At 47.2% G+C, this 21798-nt stretch overlaps 1 protein-coding gene across 1 annotated transcript; it reads right to left on the bottom strand.

Annotated features, from left to right (window-relative positions):
- TERF1 (telomeric repeat binding factor 1) lies at positions 1-21526 on the bottom strand. Its single transcript, XM_054167213.1, has 10 exons — positions 21373-21526; positions 17722-17817; positions 9440-9570; positions 8746-8832; positions 7310-7459; positions 4603-4709; positions 3547-3612; positions 2893-2933; positions 1837-1901; positions 1-159 (listed from the first exon to the last, which is right to left on the bottom strand). The coding sequence occupies exons 1-10, from the start codon at positions 21524-21526 to the stop codon at positions 1-3; spliced, it is 1056 nt and encodes a 351-aa protein (XP_054023188.1).
- Positions 21527-21798: the final 272 nt, after the last annotated feature.

Here is a 21798-nt window from a genome sequence, read left to right as displayed (position 1 = left end):
TTATCTTTGGTTGATCCTGCAGAGTGTCCTCCACCGGTCCTTGAGCATGACACTGGTTCGGTCCTTAAAGTTACCATGGACCAAAATTTTAGCCCAGTTACCCACACCAAACTTTCTCACCCCAGATTTCAGTTCCAAGTCTTCTTTGTTGGTCCATCTCTAGGGGAAGAATAGAGAAAAGCACTGGATATGTGATCAGAGAAAGACACTTCTGCAAGGGCAAATCTCAAAGCATGTTTTTATACAGCTCTCTAGTCACCACTGTTTGAGAGGCAGTAGGGTCATTTTGATTTCCTCTCAGCACTGTAAGTCAAGTGTTACATCAAAGTGGTCACATCACCTGGCACAAGAAACACATTCACAAGCTCCATGAGGAAAAGGACATTGGACAAAGTTGTGCTTCATTCGAAACATGCTCTGCAAAATTGTACTTCATGAGCTAACTGAGCCAAGACAAACCTTGAATCACACAGAATCACAGAATACATCCAGTTGCAATAGACTTCCAAGATCATCCACTCAAACCCTCAACCCAGCAGGGAAGGGTCAACACTAAACCATGTCCCCAAGTGCCAGGTCCACACACTGCATGAACACCTGCAGGGACAGTGACTCCAGCACTGCCCTGGGCAGACCATTCCAATGTTTGAGAACCCTTTCAGTAAAGAAATATTTCCTAACATCCAGCCTGAAACCTCCCCTGGTGCAGCTTGAAACCCTCATAGTGAAAATGTTTCCCCTTATGTTCCCATGGAACCTCCTCTGCTCCAGCTTGCACCCACTGCCCCTTGTCCTATCACTGGACATCACTGAGCAGAGCCTGGCTCCATCCTCCTGACACTGCCCTGCACATCTTGATCGACATGAATGAGGTCACCCCTCAGGCTCCTCTGCTCCCAGGTCCCTCAGCCTTTCCTCAGCAGGGAGATGTTCCACTGCCTTCAGCATCTGTGGCTCTGTGCTGGACTCTCTCAAGCAGTTCCCTGAGGTCGCCCTTGAACTGAGAGGCCCAGAACTGAACACAATATTCCAGATGCAGGCTCACCAGGGCAGAGTAGAGGGAAGGAGAACCTCTCTTGACCTGCTAACCACAGCCCTTCTAATCCATCCCATATGAACCAGGTATTCAACTATAAAGTTGTTAAATGTTCAACCTTTTCAGTGGGGAAAGAAAAAGTCTTTGAAGTTTGCCCAAAACTCTTATGGGCAAATAACATCCTGAATTATTTAATCCAAACAGTGGAAACAGTCTTGTTTTTCTCTTATTGTATAAATACTCAGACTAAGCTTGACTAACAGCGTGCCTCAACAAATGGAAGGCTCCTAAGCATCACCAACAATGTGAGACTGCACACACACAAAAAATCCTTTTCCTCTTTAAAGGTAGAACTTCTTGGGGTCTAGAGGGAATGGAGCAAACATAGAAATGGGGAGATTGAGATTGGATGTTAGGAAGCAGTTGTTCCCCATGAGGGTGGTGAGAGCCTGGCACAGGTTGCCCAGGTTGGTGGTGGAAGCCTCATCCCTGGAGGTTTTTGCAGCTAGGCTGGATGTGGCTGTGAGCAACCTGCTGTGGTGTGAGGTGTCCCTGCCTGTCCCTTGCAAGGGGGGTTGGAACTGGATGATCCTTGAGGTCCCTTCCAACCCTGACAATTCTATGATTATAACTCGAAAGACAGTTTCAGGAGCTGTAGCACAGCCTGAGTAATGTGGAGAATCTTAAATCCAGGCATTTTGGAGACAGAGACAAATGAAGTTGGGGAGAAAAAAAATGCAAAGTCTGTGGAGTACAGAATAATTATTGTCTCCATTTAGAGAGAGAGAATGGGTACAAACCTGTCTTTTTCGGCCACAGGCCAAAGCATATCCATTGTTTTCCACATTCTGCAAGTTGTTCAGACCTAGAAGACAGTTGGTAAGCATCCAAACCAATGAGGAGTCAATTAAGGCAGCAGATTTTGTGTTCTGTCATTTAGATGAGACAAAAATGTGCAGTATCTAGATAGTCTCTGACAGCAAGAACTTGGGTGTCAGCTTATATATGAATCCACTTTTTCTGTATACAGAGATGAATCTCACCTTACTGCAAGCAACCAAAACACAGCCTCTTCCAGCAAGTCCCCATAGTTTGATTCAATCTTTTAAAGTAAGGCAAAAAAAACCAGACAAAAAGTCCCCAGTACTGAACTGTTCTTTCCTTTTGGTAACAACATTTGTTACACATACTGCTCCCATTTCACATAAAGGATGGAGATGAAGCAGCGATCAGAGCTATACAGGAACCAGCACTTCCACACCATGCCAGTTTCTAACTGTGGCAAGCATCCAAAGACTCTTAAGAGTGTCCTTCAAGGAAAACATGGCCACCTGCAGAACCTGTAAGGTCACTTTTTTGTGTTAAGAGGCTGCTAATGGTTTTCAGACTCTCCACGTGAATATGGTAAGCTGTGTTACAAGCTTTTAAAAAGCACTACCAAGAAGATTCACCACCACCTTAACCTGGTGCATTGCACACAGTTTGTTGTCGCAGTCAGCCAACCTCTGCAGCTCGCTCCCCCTCAGTAGTCCTCTGGCAGCCTTGTTTTGTAAAGAATACTGTAAGTATTTACAAAGACAAACCCAAGCAAAACAGAAAATACTGAATGAGTTTGCAAAATGAGTTGCCAGAGAACTGAAGCCATTCCACAGCCTCCTAAATGTCAGAAGCGCCAGGTCTGCATTTGTGCAGACACCACACAAACTGGGAGGTCTTCTTCCCACTGCAATCACTTTTATATTAATCCAATCACACGGGATAGCAGTTATTTAACCACCAACCCATATAGTGTAGGGGGTAGGGAGAAATCATTTGCCATGAGCATTTGGAAAGTGCAAAAATAAGCTCATACTCACTCCCAAGAACATGGTTCACTTGGTGTTTCTGTGAATGAGGCCTGCAGGGAAGACAGAACAGAAGTTAAAATATGCAAAACTTCATCAAATATCTACCTTAGAATGGTTTGGGTTGGAAGGGACCTTAAAAATCATCTAGTTGCAATCTCCCTGCCACAGGCAGGGACACCTCCCACTAGCCCACGTTGCCCAAGGCCTCATCCAACCTGGCCTTGAACACCTCCTGGGAGGGGGCATCCACAACCTCCCTGAGCAATCTGTTCCAGTGTCTCACTGCCTCCACATGGGAGGTTCTCCAGCTCTCTAACCATCTTTGTGGTCTCCTCTGGACATGCTACTACAGTTTCACATCCTTCCTGTCCTGGGGGCCTCAGACCTGAACCCAGTACTCCTGGTGTGGTCTCAAGAGCAGGTTATCACTTCCCTTCTGCTGGTGCAGGACCTTCTGACACAGCCCAGCACACAGTCACCTTCCTTCAGGGTTGCAAATGCACAGTGCCAGCTCATGTTGAGTTTTTCCAACTGGCATTCTCAAATCCTTCTCCTCAAGACAAGTCTCAAGCTATTCCTCACCCAGTCTGTCTTTGTGCTTGGACCCAGCACAGCCAAGAGCAAGCTACAACCAAGAGTAACAACAGAAGAATATGTTTTTACCTCACTGTGGGGTTTTTCTTGCCTCCAGGTGACTGATGTGTAATATTCTCCTTTTCTTTCATTGACCTTAAGAATAAAAAAGAAACTTGCTCTAATTGATTCAACAGTATTTAAGTGAAAGGAAATCCCCAAGCTTCTCTGCAGAACCAGTGGCACACAAACACCAGCTGCTTCAATCCATTAACCCTCTTGCTTCCCTGTACCAGGAGGAGAAATACACAAGATATGACACATTTAAGACTGAGGCATGTGGTACTTTGCAGATCTATTTATTTCATACCTTCTTCAGCACCTAGGAATTGCTTCCATAGGGATTTTAATCAAGCCTTTCATACCTCTCAGATGTAATTGTTTCAAGAGTTGTCCTTCTAAACAATAACTTAGAACTTGTCTTTCTACATACTGTCTGCATCAATTCCCTTAACTAAACAATGCCAGGTGTGCCAAGTCCAAAACTGCAGAAATCCAAGCTCTGTCCCAGCTGAAGACTACAATTTATTCCCCATGACAAACATGGTGATTAACCTTTTCAAAACAAAGACAAAGCAGGGGGGAAGGACCTGGGCTTCGAGGTCTCCCAGCATTGCTCAGAAAAGCATGCAATGGTTCTGAGGAGCCATGAAGCAACACAACTGTTTGCCATCACACTGGTCTCACTGAGCAGGAGAATCTTGGTTTAGCTGCAAGGAAAAAGTAACAGACTCATCCCCTTTCTTTCTGCTCTTTCTTCAGACTGCCTGTAGCCAGAACTTCAGAGGGCTAGAATAAAAAGGAGCTCAATCAAGCATCCAGGGGGAAAAAAGAAAAGAATTTCTATGTTTTTATTAAGACTGGCAGCTGTTTAAACTGAAAACTCTGCATCTTCAACATGTACTTAAACTTAATGCCAAGCTACTTGATGTAAATGCCAAAAATAACTACAGAAAACCCCAAACTTATAAATAATGTGCCTGTAGTTAATTGTCTATTGAGCAGCAGGATGGAATTCAGCTTCTACCTGCTCTTAGTTCTCCAAGTTCCCAACATGTCCCTCAGCTGTGTAACTTCAATACAAACCTTTGTTTTGTTTCCAGACTATTGTTGTGGCTTTTCTTGACATTCACAGTTTGGTTTTGTAATTCTATTGCACCCAATCCTTTAGACTCCACCTCTTGGGTGGCTGCCTGTGAAAAAAAAATGGAATTGATACATCAGAATTAAAGCCAGTCTGTACCTAGGGAGTACACTGTGAATCAGTAAGATTAATGTCTTCCATTAGGACTAACAGTGCTTGTTTCACAGATCCTTCAGAAGTATTACCATTAAAACAAGTGGTTTCAAACAATTGTGGTGTGTTAAGCTGAAATCCATCAAGATCTTTACCAGCTAATAACTCAAGAACTTGAGTCATAGCTGCAAGAGAGATTTTTGTGTCTATACTTAGAATAGAATCAACCAGGTTGGAAAAGACCTTCAAGATCATCCAGTCCAACCTATCACCCACCACCATCTGATCAACTAAACCATGGCACCAAGTGCCTCATCAAGTCACATTCCCATGGCCAATCTCTTTCTGTGAAGAACTTCTTCCTAACCTCCAGCCTGAGCCTCCCCTGGCACAGCTTGAGACTGTGTCCTCTTGTTCTGGTGCTGCTTGCCTGGGAGAAGAGACCAACCCCCTCCTGGCTACAACCTCCCCTCAGGGAGTTGTAGACAGCCATAAGGTCTCCCCTGAGCCTCCTCTTCTCCAGGCTAAGCAACCCCAGCTCCCTCAGCCTCTCCTCACAGGGCTGTGCTCCAGACCCCTCCCCAGCTTTGTTGCCCTTCTCTGGACACCTTCCAGCAACTCAACATCTTTCCTAACCTGAGGTGCCCAGAACTGGACACAGAACTCAAGGTGTGGCCTATCCAGTGCTGAGTACAGGGCACAAGGACTTCCCTGCTCCTGCTGGCCAGGGCAGGATGCCATTGGCCTTCTTGGCCACCTGGGCACACTGCTGGCTCATGTTCAGATGCCAGTGTTCATTGTATGTCCATGACTTGATGATCTTTGAGGTCTTTTCCAACCTTATTGATTCTGAGATTCTATAAGTGAACATATAAGCATATGAAATACATTGCAAAGATTAAGATGGCAAATATATAAAGAACAGGCTTTGGAATACTTTAATAAACTAAAATTGTCAGGTCTCAAGTTCATGTAGTGCTGTAGTGCATGGCAGGATCAAGCATACCTAGAGCACTTTCAGAAGACACATCTAATCAGACTTTAGGCTTACAATATCACATGTCTTGTATTAGTAAATGAACTGCCTGACATCCTGCTACAAATTAAGATTATTGGTTCTCCATTCCCAAAAGGAGGAAGGATCTCTATAGAATGTCCAGAGAATTGTAAGGCTTGTACTTTCCCCTAAGTCCAGATGAGGTCATTCTTGCCACTTCATTATCAGCTGCTCTAGAACATTAAACTTAGTGCTCCAGTGAGAAAAACAATCTGGCTGTGCAGCTGTTGTGATTGGACAAGAGGTGATGGGTTTAAACCAAAAGAAGGTAGACTAACACTAGATAGAAGGAAGAATGTTTACAATGAGGGTGGTGAAACACTAGCCTAGGTTGCCCAGGTAAGTGGTATATGCCCCCCGTTCCAGGTCAGCTTGCTTAGGGCTCTGAGCAACCTGATCTAGCTGCAGATGTCCCTGCTGACTGCAGGGCAGTTGGACTAGATAACCTCTATTATTCTACCTCGACACATGGTACCATTAGAAAGATAAGAGATACTAACAGTTAAAGCTAGAGTGGAGCAGGGAAAGCTACATGCATTGCACAACAGAAGTGGGAACTTTCCACAAGGCCATCTCCTTCACATCCCAGAGTAACTCAGTCCAAAGTAAAGACTTCAGGAGTCAGATCTGCAGTGCTGGTGCAGATGAGCAAGCAGTGAGTGCAACAAATAGTGTGTAGTTATGCTACTATGGAGTTCCAGGCCTTTTCCAACACCTCCAAACCTCCATCTCCTCTTGGACTCAAAGAAATAGCTTTGAAAAACAAAACTTGAAAGCTGCCAGCAAGTGAAACACATTTAATAAGTTCTCCAGTGTCTTTTCCCAGAGTATGAGAATGAAAACCTCAGAGGAACTCTAGGTTGGTTTGTTTATTTAAAATTTACTTCTTACTACCTTTAGATGTTTGTGCTTCTGTAATTGAGTAATTCAATATGCTTTTCTAGGAAGCAAGCATAAGAGACATTCTTTACAATCCTCCTGAAGATGAACTGCAGGAGGAATGTTGTTCTTGCCCATTTTAAATCACTTTTGAGCAAGTGCTTTGCAAGGTACAGTTTTATTTACAGGAAAGCAATAATCTCTCTTTGGACATTCCTAGAGTTTTAGCCAGATTAACAGGTCCTCATGTTTCAGTACCAGAAGTCATGTAGATCAAGACCTGGATATAGTTACATTGGGTAGCTAGTTTATCATTTAGTGAGCCTCAGATCAGAACTGCTTCTCTTAAGCATACACTCACCACAGACCTCGTTTTAATTATGCAGTGTTCCTATTCTTCAACTCAAACATTCACAGAGGATACTTCACAGGAGTCTTACTGCTTCTGAACATGTATTTTTCATTTTTTTAAACTCACAAGACAATCCAAAAGGAGATAAAACTTCCTTTTCATCTAACACAATAACTGACTATTGTCTGAACCTCCTTGAAAGTAGAAACTTATTTAATCATATCAGGTACCTATTGCACAATACATTCTGGAAATGGCTTTGACATACCTGTATTAAGAAGTTATTCTCATTTTCTTTCATGAAAAGTTCAATGTAAGACTTGATTTTGCTTATCAAATGATTGTAACTGAAGTTCTGGAGAAAGGGGACATATGGATCCTTGCTTTTAAGTATGGTTGCCAGCTTCACCCTTAGAGGCTATGAAAAAACACAGCTTTGTACAACACAAGAATACATCCTGCAGTAAAGCTGGCATCTGTACAGAACAGGACACACACAGGTAAACATCAGGACTGAAACAACTTCAGGATACAGTTTGAAAGGATTCTAAAGTTAACTAGGCATAGTACCACTTTACTTTATGTGCTTAGTAAATGGCTGAGCATAACTTTCCAAAGATCATTTTAATTCCCTTTAGGAATGCAGGGTTATAAATGGGCAAAACCCCCAGAGGAGGCCACTCATTACTGGTTTTTCTTTTCTCCTTTGCTGCCTCAAAAAGACTACCACTGAAAGGTGTTTACAGCCTTCAGGAAGAGGACTACTAGTTTAGTAGCATTCAGGACACATTGACACTGACTGTTTAACTACATTCTGTCTACCAACCACTCTGCACCTTGGAGAGCCCAAGAAAGCCAAGAATGAACTTCTGTGTCCAGGCTGCATTCTAATTTATGAATTTAAATACCATCACAACAGCCTACACTTGCCTGACCTCTGAATTCTATCAGCAGTGTATCTGAAGAGTAGGTATACACATGCTGTTATTTGCATAGAGCATGTCCTAATATACCAGAGGAAGAGAGAAGCAGAATCTTTGCCCTTTTCTCCTTTTGCCTGCAGCCCTTCTGCTCTTCTCTCGCCTTCTCAGCAAATTCAGGTTTCTGCACTGGCTATTAGAGAGCTGTGCACTTGGATCTTTCTGAATGATGAGGTAAACATCACACCCCGTGGTGGCCTGACCTACACATGCTTTCTTTTCTGGGGAGGGGTATAACATCCACTCTATACTACAGATGCTAATGAGTTTTCCTTCCCTGTGATGCTTACTTCAGTATGTAAGGACACTAATCAGAGACACCAGACTACACTGCAATATCTGAGAAAAGGTCAGGAGACTAATTATTAGAGTTCCTGTGTCTCTACCAGCAGACTGATACCTCCTTTAGTTTGATAAAACAGTAATACCAAACTCCCACAGTCTGTAGTGACACTTCTATCCTCATTTCAGGTGGGAAACAGGATGAAGTTTGGACTGATGCTGCCCACAGTGAATTAAAACTGCTGCTAGAAGCATTTTACTCACCCAAATCACCCATTATGTCCATCGATCCCCTAGCCACATGTTTCCTTTTTCATTTACAAGTGCTTGAGATGTGTAGGTGTCTGCACAGGCAGTATGCAGGCAGAATTTCCTAGCTTTGGAAACTCATTCCCATCTTCTCTGAAAATAAGAGCTTAATGCAAGCTAAGCAAGTTACTACCTTATCTGATTCCGAGTCTGTAAACAGCCTTTCAAGAATTTCAGCAGCCTCCTTGAAATATCCTTTTTCCATATGGACTGCTACAGCCTACAACAAATGTAAGCAGATATGCTGAAACACACTTCACCTGAGACTCAGGAAAAAATCACCCACAGAATCCATGCTTTTACAGCTCTGCAAGACTTCAGGATTATGTATTTAAGAGTCACAAACAAGTATCTCATTGTAACAGTTAGTTCTGAGCATTAAACCTCATGCACAAATGCCCTAAACCTCCCCATGTGATGTGAAATACCCCATGCTGTCCTACCAAGTATTGCTTCCATCTCTCCCTGAAAAACCTTCCCAGTCCTAGTACCTGTCATGTTTTCTGTTTGAAATCAAAAGTGTTCTAGTACAAAGAATTACTTTTAAGCAAAAAGTAAGAAAAAATAGCAATTCATAGCATTTTAAAGCCCAAGATGCTACTGTCTTGAAGCTGATCTCAGGCTGGCAGCTCTCTAGGCTGGCAGCTGACTAGGATAAACAGCAACAGGTCCTCTGTACAGATCTTTTTACTCTGTACTTGAAAATACAACCAACTTAGAAAACTCACTTCAGCCTGCTAACAACCCAGGCTTTTTGTGGAAGGAGCCCTGCTTTAGCAGAATAAAGAGGCAGCACCCTCAAGCACTGTGAACAGAGTCGTACAGACCTGAATTTGAAGCAGGCGGCGAATATCGTCATGAAGCTTATCCAGTTTCGTTTCTCCCCTTTCAAGTAAAGTCCAGAAAGACAGAGCAGATTCCAAAGGTGAAATCCTTTCCTCGTTTTTAAAATGCCATTCTGATGGGGGTTGAAAACAGAAAACAGCCTCAGTATTTAAAAACCATGAGCTAAAGCTAACTACATTATGCTGGAGACCATAAAGTAACATGCACTATAGATTATTGCAGGTTTTTTCCTCAAATAATTTTTAGTCTCTCTCCAATCATATCTGAGACCTAAAGTAACTCTCTTTTCAGAGAGATAAACTCTTCCTACCCTTGCTAATAACATGACTGTTGCATGAGATGATGTGTCTGCTAATTACTGTTCACTTAAAATGCCACTTGCAGTAGTGCCAAGTTCACCGTTGTGTGTTAGGGCTGCCACTAATAATACTAAGCTTGGCATCAGGTAACAAAACATTTTATACTGATACTGTTAATTCTGTCCTATATCCACTATCCTAAGCTGTTTGTTTGCCTCAAGTCTGTATTTCCATGTCTTGACTTTTTGTTGTATTTGAAGGGGTTAAACCAAGAGGGAAATTCAAGCAGGGTAACATGGGAGTGCCGCTGAAACAGCAGAAGCGACCTCCTGTGTCCCTGCACCACTTTTCCCATCACTAAGGTTCATGCAACCTGCCAGGAAGCATTGTCAGGGATTAGTTCTGGCAGAAATGGAGCCCAGCCAGATGACCATCCCCTGCACACCTCAGAAAGGGCTCGCCAGTCCCGTGATGGCACACCCGCACGCCGGCGTGCCAACGACAGATGCAGCAGGAGCTGGCAAGAGCAGACTGCTTGTTTCTCAGCTCACTGCCAGCTGAGCTCAAGATGTTCACTCAGCTACAGCCTCACTTGCTAGTGGAATCTCTCTCAATATCTTCTTATTCCTTGCATTGCTCAAGTTGTTTTCCAGACAAAAGGTAAACAATACTGCAAAGGAGATAGCTGCTGCAGTAAGAGACAAATGCAAGTATGCAGACGTTCAAAAAGGAAATACTTGTGGTTTCTCCCATTGCTTCAATCAAGCAATGTGACATCATCAGTGGGCAAGGGAAGCCCAACAGATGTCATCTACCTGCACTCTCAAAAAGCCTTTGACACAGGCTCATACAGCATCCTTCTCTCTAAGCTGGAGAGGCATGGATTTCAGTGGACAAGGAACTGGTTTGATGATCACATAGAAAGGGTAGTGGTCACCAGCTCAGTGTCCAGATGGAGACAGGTAATGGCCCTTGAGGGTTTGTTCAATAGTCTTTCAGTGACACAGACAGCAAGACCCTCAGCAGGTCAGTAGATGGTACCAAGCTGAGTGGTGTGGTTGGTAAGACTGAAGGACAAGATGCCATCCACAAAGCTGTGGACAGGCTGGAGAGGTGGGCCAAGAAAAATCTCATGAGGTCCAATAAAGCAAAGTGCAAGGTTCTGAACCTATGCCAGGGAAATCCTAGGTATCAGTCCAGTCTGGGAGATGAGGAGATCAAGAACAGCCCAGCAGAAAAGGACTTGGGAGTGCTGGTGGATGAGAAGCTGGACCTGAGCCAGCAATGGGCACTTGCACCCTGAGGCCAATGGCATCCAGGCCTGCATCAAAAGCAGCGTGGCCAGCAGGTTGAGAGAGGTGACTCTGCCACTTTGCTCTGGTGAGACCTCACCTGGAGTCCTGTCCTGTGTCCAGATATGGGGCCTGCAACACAAGAAGGACATTGACCTGCTGGAGAGGGTGTAGGAGGGAGAGGACCACAAAGATGATCAGAGGGCTGGAGCACCTCTCCTATGAAGACAGGCTGTGAGAGTTGGGGTTGTTCAGCCTGGGGAAGAGAAGGCTTACGCAGAGAGAAGCATTTCAATATCTGAAAGGGGCCTACAGGAAGGCTGGAGAAGGACTGTTTAGAAGGGCCTGTGGTGATAGGATTAGGGACAATGGTTTGAAACTGGAGCAGGGTAGATTAATGCAGGACATCAGGAGGAAGTTCTTTACAATGTGGTAAAATACTAGAACAGGTTGCCCAGAGATGTGCTTGAGACCACATCCCTGGGGACATTCAGGATCAGACTTGATGTGGCCCTGGGCAGCCTGATCTAGTTGGAGGTGTTCCTGTTGACTGCAGGGGAGGTGAACAAGATGACCTTTGAGGGCCCCTTCTAACCTGATGCAATCTGTGAATTAATACTGGGGAGGGTGCTGGAGTTTTTGGTTGTTTGGGGTTTTGTTTGTTTTGTTTATTTTGACACCGTCCCCCACAGCAAACTGCTGGCCAAGCTGTCAGCCCCTGGCTTGGACAGCAGCTCTCTGAGCTGGGTTAGGAACTGGCTGGAGGCTGAGCCCAGAGAGTGGTGGTGAATGGTGCCACATCCAGCTGGCAGCCAGGCACCAGTGGTGTGCCCCAGGGATCAGTGCTGGGCCCCATCCTGTTCAATATCTTTATTGATGATCTGGAGGAGGGGATTGAGTCCTTCATCAGTTCAAGCTGGGGGCAGGAGTTGATCTGTTAGAGGGTAGAAGAGCTCTGCAGAGGGACCTTACCAGGCTGAGCAGATGGGCAGAGTCCAAGGGCATGAGATTGAACACATCCAAGTGCCAGGTTCTACACATTGGCCACAAGAACCCCATGCAGTGCTACAGGCTGGGGTCAGAGTGGCTGAGAGCAGCCAGGCAGAAAGGGACCTGGGGGTAGTGACTGACAGCAGCTGAACATGAGCCAGCAGTGTGCCCAGGCAGCCAAGAGGGCCAATGGTATCCTGGCCTGGATCAGGAACAGTGTAGCCAGCAGGAGCAGGGAAGTCATTGTGCCCCTCTACTCAGCACTGGGTAGGCCACACCTTGAGTCCTGTGTCCAGTTCTGGGCCCCTCAGTTTAGGAAAGATGTTGAGGTGCTGGAAGGTGTCCAGAGAAGGGCAACAAAGCTGGGGAGGGGTCTGGAGCACAGCCCTGTGAGGAGAGGCTGAGGGAGCTGGGGTTGCTTAGCCTGGAGAAGAGGAGATTCAGGGGAGACCTTATGGCTGCCTGCAACTACCTGAAGAGAGGTTGTAGCCAGGAGGGGGTTGGTCTCTTCTCCCAGGCAAGCAGCACCAGAACAAGAGGACACAGTCTCAAGCTGTGCCAGGGGAGGTTTAGGCTTGAGGTGAGGAGAAAGTTCTTCCCAGAAAGAGAGACTGACCATTGGGATGTGCTGCCCAGGGAGGGTGTGAGGTCAACATCCCTGGAGGTGCTTAAGAAAAGCCTGGATAAGGCACTTTGGTGCCATGGTCTAGTTGATTAGATAGGGTTGGGTGATAGGTTGGACTGGATCTTAGAGGTGTCTTCCAACCTGGTTTGAGTCTGTGATTTTATTTTGTTTCACACTACTGTAAAACCAAAGTGTTTAACTCAGGCCTGGCATCTGAAACAGCCTACTCTGTTTGAAGGCTCAAATGTTTTCATAAGTGCACTAGAACTAGGAAAGCACCACACCCTGTATTAGTTTTCTATGTAGTATGGAAATGAGATTTCCAGTCTATTAGCTTCCATATGCAGCTAAACACATGGCACCTCCTCACTGCACAGCTCACTCTATACAGTGATAGATAAAACCCACACATAGTACAACTTCAATAATAACTTCTATAATCCTTATTAGAAAAGTTTCATGCTTTGTACATGATGAACTTGTTTTAAATATTAAAACTTGATTCTCAAGCTGAACCAACTCCAGAGAAGTGTCATTACCTGACAACATAAGACACTGCATTTAAACAAGCATTGCACTAAACCCAAGCCCTTGTAGCACTGCTAGGCTAGAATTGGCTTCTTCCATGTTCATGCTGCCAGGACTGCTTCTGAGCTCCTTAAATTCCAAGGAGTTTTATCAAACAGTGAAAACTTGCAGCAAAAGTAGTTAAGACTTCCAGAAAGCCAGCATGGAAGCAAAGCCAACCTGCAACCTGGCTGAACTCCCACATCATGAACACACCCAGAGAGGAACCATGCCAGTGAATGAGTCCCACAGACCTGTTGCCAGCTTCAAGTCTCACAGTCTTAGAAGAAACAGAAAGAGTTGTTGGCCATTGGAATGTGCTGCCCAGGGAGGTGGTGCAGTCACTGTCCCTGGAGGTGCTCAAAAAGGGATTGGACGTGGCACTTGGAGCCATGGTTTAGTAGTCATGAGGTGTTGGGTGACAGGTTGGATTTGATCTCTCAGGTCTTTTCCAACCTTATTGATTCTATGATTCTAAGGGCAGGCATCCTGTTTGTCCATTCTTCTGCCTTCTGTCTGCCCTCCTTATACCTCCAGAGCTACATGTGCAGAGAAAAATCACACATTCTGTGCTTCCACCTTGCAAATGTTGCTTACTAACATCCAGCCAATCTTTTCCAATAGAATACATAGAATACATAGAATACATAGAATACATAGAATCAACCAGGTTGGAAGAGACCTTCAAGATCATCGCGTCCAACCCATCAACCAATCCAACACCACCCAAACAACTAACCCACAGCACCAAGTACCCCGTCAAGTCTTCTCCTGAAAACCTCCAGTGATGGCGACTCCACCACCTCCCCAGGCAGCCCATTCCAATGTGCAATCACTCTTTCTGGATAGAACTTTTTTCTAACATCCAGCCTGAACCTCCCCTGGCGCAGCCTGAGACTGTGTCCTCTTGTTCTGGTACTGCTTGCCTGGGAGAAGAGACCAACATCCGTCTGTCTACAACCTCAGGTAGTTGTAGAGAGCAATAAGGTCACCCCTGAGTCTCCTCTTCTCCAGGCTAAGCAACCCCAGCTCCCTCAGCCTCTCCTCGTAGGGCTTATGTTCCAAACCCCTCACCAACTTTGTTGCCCTTCTCTGGACTCGTTCCAGCAAGTCAACCTCCTTCCTAAACTGAGGGGCCCAGAACTGGACACAGTACTCGAGGTGTGGCCTAACCAGTGCAGTGTACAGGGGCAGAATGACCTCCCTGCTCCTGCTGGCCACACTGTTCCTGATGCAGGCCAGGATGCCATTGGCCCTCTTAGCTGCCTGGGCACACTGCAGGCTCATGTTCAGTCTACCGTCGACCAGCACCCCCAGGTCCCTCTCAGCCTGACTGCTCTCAGCCACTCTGACCCCAGCCTGTAGCTCTGCATGGGGTTGCTGTGGCCAATGTGCAGAACCTGGCACTTGGATGTGTTCAATCTCATGCCCTTGGACTCTGCCCATCTGTCCAGCCTGTCGAGGTCCCTCTGCAGAGCCTCTCTACCCTCCAGCAGATCAACTCCTGCCCCCAGCTTGGTGTCGTCAGCAAATTTACTGATGATGGACTCGATGCCCTCGTCCAGATCATCAATGAAGATGTTAGAGAGCATGGGGCCCAGTACTGATCCCTGGGGCACACCACTGGTGCCTGGCTGCCAGCTGGATGTGGCACCATTCACTACCACTCTCTGGGCTCGGCCCTCCAGCCAGTTCCTAACCCATCGCAGTGTGCTCCCATCCAAGCCATGGGCTGACAGCTTGGCCAGGAGTTTGCTATGGGGAACGGTGTCAAAGGCCTTGCTGAGGTCCAGGTAGACTACATCCACAGGCCTCCCCACATCCACCAGGCAGTCACCTGATCATAGAAGGAGATCAGGTTGGTCAGGCAGGACCTGCCCTTCCTAAACCCATGCTGGCTGGGCCTGATCCCTTGGCCATCCTCTAAGTGTTGTGTGATTGCACTCAGGATGACCTGCTCCATAATCTTTCCTGGCACTGAGGTCAGGCTGACAGGCCTGTAATTCCCTGGCTCATCCAACCGGCCCTTCTTGTGGATGGGCACCACGTTGGCCAGCTTCCAGTCAGCTGGGATCTCTCCAGTGAGCCAGGACTGATGAAAAATCATGGAGAGTGGCTTGGCCAGCTCATCTGCCAGCTCTCTCAGCACCCTAGGATGGATCCCATCTGGTCCCATGGACTTGTGGGGGTCTAAGCTGCTGAGGAGAGCTCCTATCACTTGCTCATGGAACACAGGGAAACCATGCAGCTCCCTGGCTCCCTCTGCCAGTTCTGCAGGCCAGCTGTCTGGTAGACGTTCTTTCCAGCTAGTAAAAACTGAGGTAAAGAAGGTGTTAAGTACCTCTGCCTTTTCCTCATCCTGTGATACAACATTTCCTTCCATGTCAACCAAGGAGTGGAGGTTGTCCCTGCCCTTCCTCTTGCTATTAATATATTTATAGAAGGACTTTTTGTTGTCCTTCACATCAGAGGCCAGTTTAAGTTCCAAATGTGCTTTTGCCTCCCTAATTTTCCTCCTACATGCCCTAGCAACCTCTTTAAACATCCCATGGGTTGCCTCCCCTTTCTTCCAAAGATGATACACCCTCTTTTTTTCCCTTAGTTCTGTTAAAAGTTCATTACACAACCAGGCTGGCCGTCTGCCCCGGCGGCTCCTCTTCCGGCACACTGGCACAGCCTGCTCCTGAGCCTTCATCAGTTCTTTCTTGAAGCATGTCCAGCCCTCCTGGACCCCTTTATTTTTAAGGGCTTTCTCCCAAGGAACCCTCTGAATTATTTCCTTGAGCAACCTGAAGTCCGCCCTCCGGCAGTCCAGAGTGGAGGTCTTCTTGCTGCCCCTCTTAGTTTGACCAAATACCGAAAATTCAATTATCTCGTGGTCGCTGGCCCCTGAACAGCCTCCGACCACCACATCCCCACCAGCCCTTCCCTGCTGGTGAAGAGGAGGTCAAGCATAGCCTTGCCCCTGGTAGGCTCACGCAGTACCTGGGATAAGAAGCTGTCCTCCATGCACTCTAAGAACCTCCTAGACTGCCTCCTCTCTGCTGTGTTGAGATCCCAGCAGATGTCAGGCAGGTTGAAGTCGCCCATAAGGACAAGGTCAGGAGATCTTGAGACAGCCTTAAGCTGTCTATAGAATGCTTCGTCGACATCATCCTCCTGGTTGGGTGGTCTATAACAGACTCCAACCTGGATGTCTGCCCTACCGGTCTTCCCTCTAATTCTTGCCCACAAGCATTCAACCTGATTGTCCCTAATCTCTAGTTCAATGGCATCTAGAGCCTCCCTGATGTACAGGGCCACCCCTCCACCCCTTCTTCCTTGTCTATCTCTCCTGAAGAGCCTGTAGCCATCAATTGCAGCACTCCAGTCATGTGAGCTATCCCACCACGTCTCCGTGATGGCAACTACGTCATAACTTTCCTGCTGCAACAAGGCTTCCAGCTCCTCTTGTTTGTTTCCCATGCTTCGTGCATTAGTGTACATGCACCTCAGCTGGGCTGCTGGTTTGGCCTCTGACCCTAGCTTACTGCCCCCAGACTCTTGCCTGAGGGGACTAGTTTCAGCCTCTCCCCCCTTCGAAACTAGTTTAAAGCCCTGTCGATGAGAGCTGCCAGTTCCCTCCCCAGAATCTTTTTACCTTTGGGGGACAGGCCATTCTCATATACTGTGACCTTTCCCCTTCTTTGGGACAGATGTACTCCATCTGTTGCCAGGTGGCCTGGTGCAGTAGAAATTTTACCAAGATCAAAAAACCCAAAATTCTTTTGTCTGCACCAGCCTCTAAGCCACTTGTTGATTATGGCTGCTGTCCTGTTCCTTGTGGTATTCCCTCCTGCAACTAAGGGTATTGAGGAAAAAATTATTTGAGCACCTATCCCCTCAACCAGATCTCCCAGGGCCCTGAAATCATTTTTGATAGCCCTGGGAGTTCTGACTACAACATCATCATTCCCTATCTGCATAAGTAGCAAAGGATAATAGTCAGAAGGCTGTACCAGCCTGGGTAGCCTTCTGGTAACATCATTAATTTGGGCTCCAGGGAGACAACAGAGTTCCCTACGAGATGGGTCTGGCCGACAAATGGGGCCCTCCATTCCCCTCAGAAGTGAATCGCCAATAACAATTACCCTCCTCTTTTTTTTGAGGGAGCAGGTCCTGATGCCAGGGGAGGGTTGTTTAACCTTAGGCTGTTTTGCCTTAGGCCCTTTAACCTTAGGTTGTTTACCCTTAGAATTCTTCTGTTGCTGCTGCTCTGACACAAAAAGTGTCCATAATTTAAGCAGCAGTGTGTCAAACTCAAAGCAGCTAACTGAATCAGAGAGTAAGTGGTCCTGCATACAGCTCAGTCACATGTGGAAGAGAGAGCAAAAAGGGATTTTAGATATATGCACAGTAGAAGCTATGCAAAAACCTCTACACCTAAAACACCTCTGTGGAAGTTCAGCCAAATCTATTTAAAACAACTCAGAAAAAAAGAGAGTATTTACCAAGCTCTTTTCCTTCTGCAACACCCATCAAAAGCTGACAGACATACACCTTTTTTCTCTGCTGTGCAGATATTCTGGAGAGGCCATTAATAAGAGCTGGAAAAAAGAAAAAAGCTGAAAGTCAGTTTTGCTCCAGCACTGCCACAGTGTGGCCAAAACACACCACACACTGAGGGAACCTCATCTTACTGAGACCTCCAAACTTCTCATTAGTTTTGAAGCTGATGAAACTGATTTAGTTCATATTCTTCAGTGTCCAAAGACCTGACATTGTATTTAGGAGCTTGTCCAGCAAAGCCTATCCCTTCTGCTGTTCACAGCTGTAATGTGGTGGGAAGATGCATCACAGCTGAGTCAATTTAGAGGACCACAGCATCTTACATAAACAAATGAAGCTTTGTTTTGCTTGGCAGCTTACTACAAAGACAACTGTCTGCTCCTGAGGACACTTCTATGGAACACCCACAAAACATGACCCACATGCAGACTGGAAGCACTTACACATTGCTAAAGCAACTGACAGACTGAAGGCAGTAAAAGCTCCAAGGAGAGGTTAGTCAGAAACACAAATATACAACTGGTTTGGATGGAGAAGAACTCTAAGATCATCCAGTCCAATCATCCACCCAACACCACCATGGCCAGTAAACCCTGTCCCCAAGTGCCATGGCCACACCTTTCTTCAGGGATGGCAACTCCACCACCCCTGGGCAGCCTGTTCCAACCCCTGACTGCTCTTGCAGTAAAGACATTTTCTTCCCTGGCACAATTTCACACCATTTCCTCTTGTTTTTCCATCTGATAGAAGGGAGAAGAGACTGGCCTCCACCTCACTCCAACCTCCTTTCAGGGAGCTGTAGAGAGCAATGAGCTCTCCCCTCAGCCTCCTCTTTTCCAAGCTTATTTCTCCCAAATATTGTCACTGGGGCTTGGAAGGACATATTTACAACTGTTTCCATGAGGACAGGTGATGCAAAAGCTTTTAATACCTATAGCCAAAATAGGAAATAAGATGAAGGCTGCTTAGAACATCAGTCATGTGCCACTTGCTGTAATCACACTCATGCATCTCCCATAGCAGAGAACAGAGTTCAAGTTCAGAAGGGGCTTGGATGAGTTCAGTGATAGACATAAGCAACATCACCATGCCCTGAAGATGGAGCCAGAAATGTTGGAAGTAGGCAGAATACTGCATCTTGGTAATCCAGTCTGGTAGTGATGAGCTTGGTAAGAAGGGCACCTAGACAATCAAAAAGGAAGTCAAGGCTCTTGGTCCATTGATGGGACAGGAGCTCAAGTGGTGCTCTGCTCAGTTCCCTCAGTGGCAGGGGGGCACACCGAGAGGAACAGGGGAACCCATGCCATCAACAAATGGCTCAGGGGATGGTGCCAGCAGCAGAATTTTGGCTTCTTTGATCAAGGGACAACCCTCACTGCACCTGACCTGCTGGACCTAGATGGGCTGAATCTATCTAGAAAGGGCAGAAGGACTCTGGCACAAGAGGAGGCAGGGCTCATTGGGAGGGCTTTAAACTAGGTTTGAAGGGGGAAAGCGGTGAAACCAGACTCTCCAAAGAGGAGACAAAGGGAGGTAAACTAGAGTCAGTGGTGAAACCAGCAGCCCAGCTGAAGTGCAGGTACACCAATGCATGCAGTATGGGTAACAAACAAGAGGAACTGGAAGCCTTGGTACACCAGGAAAACTATGAAGTAGTTGCCACTACAGAAACGTGGTGGCATGACTCGTGGCTGGAGCACTGCACTGGGGGGTTACAAGCTATTTAGGTGAGATGGGCAAGGGAGAAGAGGAGGAGGGATGGCCCTGCATATTAGGGAATCTCTTGATGCCACAGAACTTGAAGGATGAAAGGATTGAGTGCTTGTGGGTTAAAATCAGAGGGAAGGCCAAGAAAAATGGTCTGTTATAGACCACCCAACCAGGATGAAGAGGTAGGTGAAGTATTCCACAAGCATGGAGGTGGTCTCAAGATCACCAGCCCTTGTTCTTGTGGTGACTTTAACCTGCCAGACATCTGCTGGGAACTTAGCACAGCAGAGAGGAGGCAGTCCAGAAGGTTCCTAGGGTGTATGGAGGACAGCTTCCTGATGCAGCTAAGTGAGCCTCCCAGGGGTCAGGCTCTGCTTGACCTGCTGCTCTCAAATAGGGAAGGGCTGGTGGGAGAGGTGATGGTGGGAGGCTGCCCAGGCTGCAGCCACCATGAGACAGTGGAGTTTTCAATATGCAGGGACATAAGGAGGAGCAACAACAGAACCCTGACCTTGGACTTCCAGAGGGCAGACTGCAGCTTATTTAGGCAACTAACCTGGAGAGTACCCTGGGAAGCAGCCCTGAAGAACAAAGGGGACCAGGATGGTTGGACCCACTTCAAGCAGGAGCTCTTGAAGGCACAGGAACAGGCTGTGCCCATGTGCCATAAGATGATCCAAGGGGAAGGCTCTGGGCCTGGGGGGCAAGCAGCTCTTGAAGGGATTAAGGGGAAAAAAGAGAATATCTCCTTTGGAAAGGGGGGAGGCAACATTTAAGGATGTTGTTAGATCATGTAGGAGAAAAATTAGAGAGGCAAAATCCCAGTTAGAACTCAAGCTGAACACTGCTGTGAAGGACAATAAAAAGCATTTTTGTGAGTATATTACTGCTAAAGAAGGGCAAGAAGAACCTCCACTCTGCATTGGACCTGGAGTGGAATATTGTAACTGAAGATGAGGAAAAGGCTGAGGTACTAAATACCTTCTTTGCCTCCATTTTCAAGAGTAAGGCAGGAGGACTGCAGGACAAGTGGCCTCCTGAACTGGTAGGCAGGGTCAGGGAACACACTGAGAAGCACCATTAATCATTGTGTGCAGTTAGTCCCTACACAGAGCTAACCTACAGCAGTTGCTCTGTCATCCCATGACCTGTCCCCAGCAGAGAATGGGGACTCAGAAAAGGGGAGGACATCCATGGGTTGCCATGACAATGTAATGAAATAGCCAAATACCAACGCAACATAAATCACATAGTCCATCAATCTTCTGAAGCCCTCAAAAGTGCTGGAAACCTCATCAGAACTAACTGGAGAGCAGTCCTTGTGAGGAGCAGCTGAGGGAACAGGGGTTGCTTAGTCTGGAGAACATGAGGCTGAGGGGAGACCTTGTTCTCTACAACTACTGGAAAGCAATTTGGAGTGAGGTGGGTGTTGGTCTCTCCTCCCTAGTAAGAAGTGACAGGACAAGAGGAAATGGACCACAGTTGCATCAGGGGAGGTTTAGGTTGTTTATGAGAAGAAACTTCTTCACTGAAAGGGCTCTCAAGCACTGGAAAAGGCTCCCTGGGGAGGTGGTTGAATGCCTAGCCCTGGAGGTGTTTCAGAGAGGCAGAGCTGTGGTGCTGAGGGCCATGGTTTAGCCCCAGCCTTGGTGGAGTTAGAGAATGGTTGGACTTCATCTCAAAGTCTTTTCCGACCAAAACTGTTCCACGACTCTCCGATTCGGTTTCCCGTACCCACGAGACGCTCTTTCGCGGAACGAGCAGCGGGTGCGGAAGCGTTCTACAGAGCTACTCGCAAGCCTGCGGGGGCACAGCGCCCGCAGAGCGGCCGCAGCGGTGTGAGGACCCCCAGAACCCCGACAACCGCCGCCCGCGCCTCTCACCCTGCGCCACGTCCCTCCACCGCTGGAACTCCGCTGGGCACTCTTCCCCGAAGTGCCGGCACAGGCAGTGGCAGGCGAACTCCAGCATCCAGTCGGCGGCCAAGGCTTCCACTGAGGCCGGGGGGATGGCGCCACCGCCGGCCCCCCCCGCCATCTTCAAACCGCGCACCAAACGCTGCGCCTCGCCCCCCGCCGCGCCGCAGCCAATCAGCGACGCCGCCTTGCCAAGCCCCTTGCGTCACCTCCGGAGGGGCGGGGCGCGGGCTCGGCGCTGCCGGGGCGGCGTGTGGGATCCTCTCTGCAGGGCGGGGCTAGGGCGGTGTCAGCGGCTCACGGGAGAGCTTTGGGCGGCCTCGCTGGTGATTTGAGAGCCTTCCTCTCCTGCCGCATCCTGAGAAACTCTGGTGTGGCAGTGTGAGTGGTAGT

Source organism: Dryobates pubescens, chromosome 14 (genome assembly GCF_014839835.1).
Source record: "Dryobates pubescens isolate bDryPub1 chromosome 14, bDryPub1.pri, whole genome shotgun sequence".
Classification (NCBI taxonomy): Eukaryota; Metazoa; Chordata; class Aves; order Piciformes; family Picidae; genus Dryobates; species Dryobates pubescens.
This window is presented reverse-complemented; position numbering and strand designations above follow the sequence as displayed.